Below are 2,928 nucleotides of genomic sequence, written 5' to 3'. Positions count from 1 at the left end.
CGGGGATCTTGTCGGGTCCTGCGGTCAGCGCAGACCCTGGACGGGGCCCTATGGGCGGTGTAGGGTGCGACGTGCACTTAGGTGCCGTCGTGCGGTGTGGATGGGTGTTTTCCGCGGGGCTATGCCGGATAGGGCCTCCCATACCGGACAGGCCCGCGGGAAACACCAGCGGACCCTTAGGGGTCGGAGGATGGCGGCCTGCTAGGCCGCGAGGGATGGGGACCTCACCCCGTATCAAAGGCGGTTTCCGGTGTCCGACAACACTGGTCACGTATGCAATGGCAAGTTTGAAAGACGATTTACCCCAGGAGGGTACCTCCAGCTTAGCTGGAGGAGAATCCCTCCCCGCGGCCTCGGCCGCGGGCTGCCCCTCGTATTCTGGGGGGGGCAAAAACTGCCTGACGGATACTACGACGACCTTGGCTACGAAGATGGACTCTGAAGCACGCGATTTGGCTCAGGAGACGATGAGGCGCCCTTCACTGGAGGACGTCCTCATGAAGGAGGCGAGAGTGCTGCTGGAGCGCGTTCCGATCGCGGTGTTGAACGCCTCGCAGCAGCGCCTCGCGGCGACCAGCGACACCCCAGATTCCGTTGCGAGGATGGAGTGCGACGACGGAGCGGCGTCGGACTCCGACTGCAGACCTAGCGTCGCGTTGGAAGGGTTTGGCGCGAAACGGCCCCGTCTCAGCGACTGCTCCACGGACGACGACCGGGCGGCGTCCCCTGCGGCGGCAAAGTGGCGCCAACAGCAGAAAAGGGCGGCTGCCAAAGCTCGGGCCGCGAGCAAGGAGGAGGACCTGGAGAAGGAGACAGGTCTTGCTCGCTTCCGGCGTGAGACGCGGGCCGCACTCTTCCCTCGTCCGGCAGCTGGAGGAGAAAGATGCGCCGCACAGTTACAGGAGCAGGTGCGGGAGGACTTGGAGGTGATCGCGAAAGTGGCAACCAAGTCCTCCAGTCTGAAGGGAACCTTCGTGCGGGCCTTAAAGGATGCCGCGGCATCCATCAAGGATGCTGTGGAAGTCCTTGGGGCCCGCACGCAAACGGAAGAGACGAAGCAGCTTCAGGAAGACAACGTCCGACTGCGCGCCGAGATGGCAGCACTTCGCATGGAGCTCGCTGAAATAAAGGAGAGTTTGCGGAAACGGGGTTCCGCGAGCCACCCCGACCCGGATGTGACGATGGAGGCCGCCCCCACATCACGGCCCCTACAAACAACACCGAGCGAGACGCCCTCCGTGGAGGAGATCTGTCGCGCAGTGATGGTCCAGGTCGGCGGGATGATGAACGCCCGCCTGGCCTCACTGGAAGACAGACTCCTCCCGGAGAAGAACATGCGGCCACCTCTCGCGGCCGACAAGAAGAGAGGCGAGGGCACGTACGCTGCCAAACTCGCCCGGCAGCCACCCCAATTGGCGGCTCAACCCGGCCCCAGCGGCACTCACCGCTGGGCCCCACCAGCGCCACAGCAACGCTCTGGGGGTTCTGCACAGAGCCTGCCCAAGTTCCAGGAGGCTTCCTCACCCCCCAGCGGAGGAAAAGAGAGGAAGAAGAGGAGGAAGAAAAAGAAGAAGAAGAGGAATTCGCCACCCGGGCAGCAACAGTCGCAGCCCGCAGTGGGCGAATGGATAAAGGTGGGCCCCAAAAGGCGGCCTCAGGTGAAGAGCGGGGTAGACAAACTACACGCGCCTCGGTCCTCAGCTGTGACCATCACGTTGCAGCCGGGCGCGGCGGAGCGGGGTGTCACCTACGCTAACATCATTGCCTCGGCAAAGGAGAGGATTAACCCGGCCGACTTCGGAGCCCAGGGCGTTCGCCTTCGGAAGGCTGCCAACGGGGGACGCGTGTTCGAGTTCCCGGGCGCCTCCAGTGGCGAGAAGGCGGACTCCTTGGCCCAGAGGCTGCGGGAAGTCCTCGACGATGGCGTCGTCCGCGTCTCCCGGCCCGTCAAGACGGTGGCCCTACGGGTGGCGGGGTTGGACGACGCCACCACCGCTGCCGAGGTGGTGGCCGCCATCGCTGCAGCAGGAGGGTGCCAAACCGAACAGCTGCGGGCCGGCGCCATGTCGACCGGCCGCGACGGACTGGGCTCAATTGTGGTCCAGTGTCCCGTCGTGGCCGCCAAGAAGATCGCGACAAACGGACGCCTACTGGTGGGTTGGGTGTCCGCCCAGGCCAGGTTGCTGGATCCTCGGCCCACCGTGTGCTATAGGTGCCTGGCTCCAGGCCACCTATCTGGCCAGTGCCAGGCAGGGGTGGACCGCTCCGGGATCTGTTTCAGGTGCGGCCAACCAGGGCACAAGGCCCGCGGATGCACGGCTGCGCCTCGCTGCGTCGTCTGCGCCGCGGCCGGTGCCCCTGCGGAACACCGCGCCGGGAGCAAGGCGTGCGTCCCCCCACCCAAAGGGAGGAGAAACCGGAAGCCAGGAGGGGACGGCCCGAGCCAGACGGCCGGGCAGTCCTCGAACCTAACCCATCAGGCGGCGGCGCCGGTGGTTGAGGAGGTTCCAATGGCCATTGGATAATGGCCCTAAACCTCCTCCAAGCCAATATCAACCACTCCGCCAGAGCTCAGGACCTCCTGTTCCAGAGCATGGCGGAGTGGAAGATACATGTGGCGGTGGTGGCCGAGCCCTACCGGGTCCCGTCTGGGGACGAATGGGTAGGGGATGCGGACGGCCTGGTGGCCCTTACGTCCCGGTCCGTCGCAGGCTCTCCGGCCTTCGCGGACGTGGTCCGAGGCCGAGGATACGTGGCGGCCCTCGTCGGCGACATCCTGGTGGTCGGGGTGTACTTCTCGCCGAATCGGAGTCTCGCCGACTTCGAGAGATTCCTCTCTGAGGTCGGCGTCCTGATCGGCGGGAGTCGCTCCGCCCGGGTGCTCGTCGCCGGGGACCTAAACGCCAAGTCCTCGGCCTGGGGATGCCC

The 2,928-nt window shown here is 65.6% G+C and overlaps 2 protein-coding genes across 2 annotated transcripts; both read left to right on the top strand.

The window, feature by feature from the left end:
• The first annotated feature begins 278 nt into the window (after window positions 1-278).
• On the top strand, window positions 279-2,525 carry LOC106123200 (uncharacterized). The gene has a single exon (XM_013319432.1). It carries the CDS (start codon window positions 279-281, stop codon window positions 2,523-2,525), a length of 2,247 nt encoding a protein of 748 aa, XP_013174886.1.
• LOC106123199 (uncharacterized) lies at window positions 2,525-2,907 on the top strand (the record flags this gene model as incomplete). Its single annotated transcript, XM_013319431.1, has 1 exon — window positions 2,525-2,907. A coding segment is annotated over exon 1 (383 nt), but the record flags the coding sequence as incomplete, so codon positions are not given.
• Window positions 2,908-2,928: the final 21 nt, after the last annotated feature.

Source organism: Papilio xuthus, unplaced genomic scaffold (genome assembly GCF_000836235.2).
Source record: "Papilio xuthus unplaced genomic scaffold, Pxut_1.1 DF826142.1, whole genome shotgun sequence".
Lineage (NCBI taxonomy): Eukaryota > Metazoa > Arthropoda > Insecta > Lepidoptera > Papilionidae > Papilio > Papilio xuthus.
Note: the sequence above shows the minus strand (reverse complement) of the source record. Positions and strands in the feature narration are given on the sequence as shown.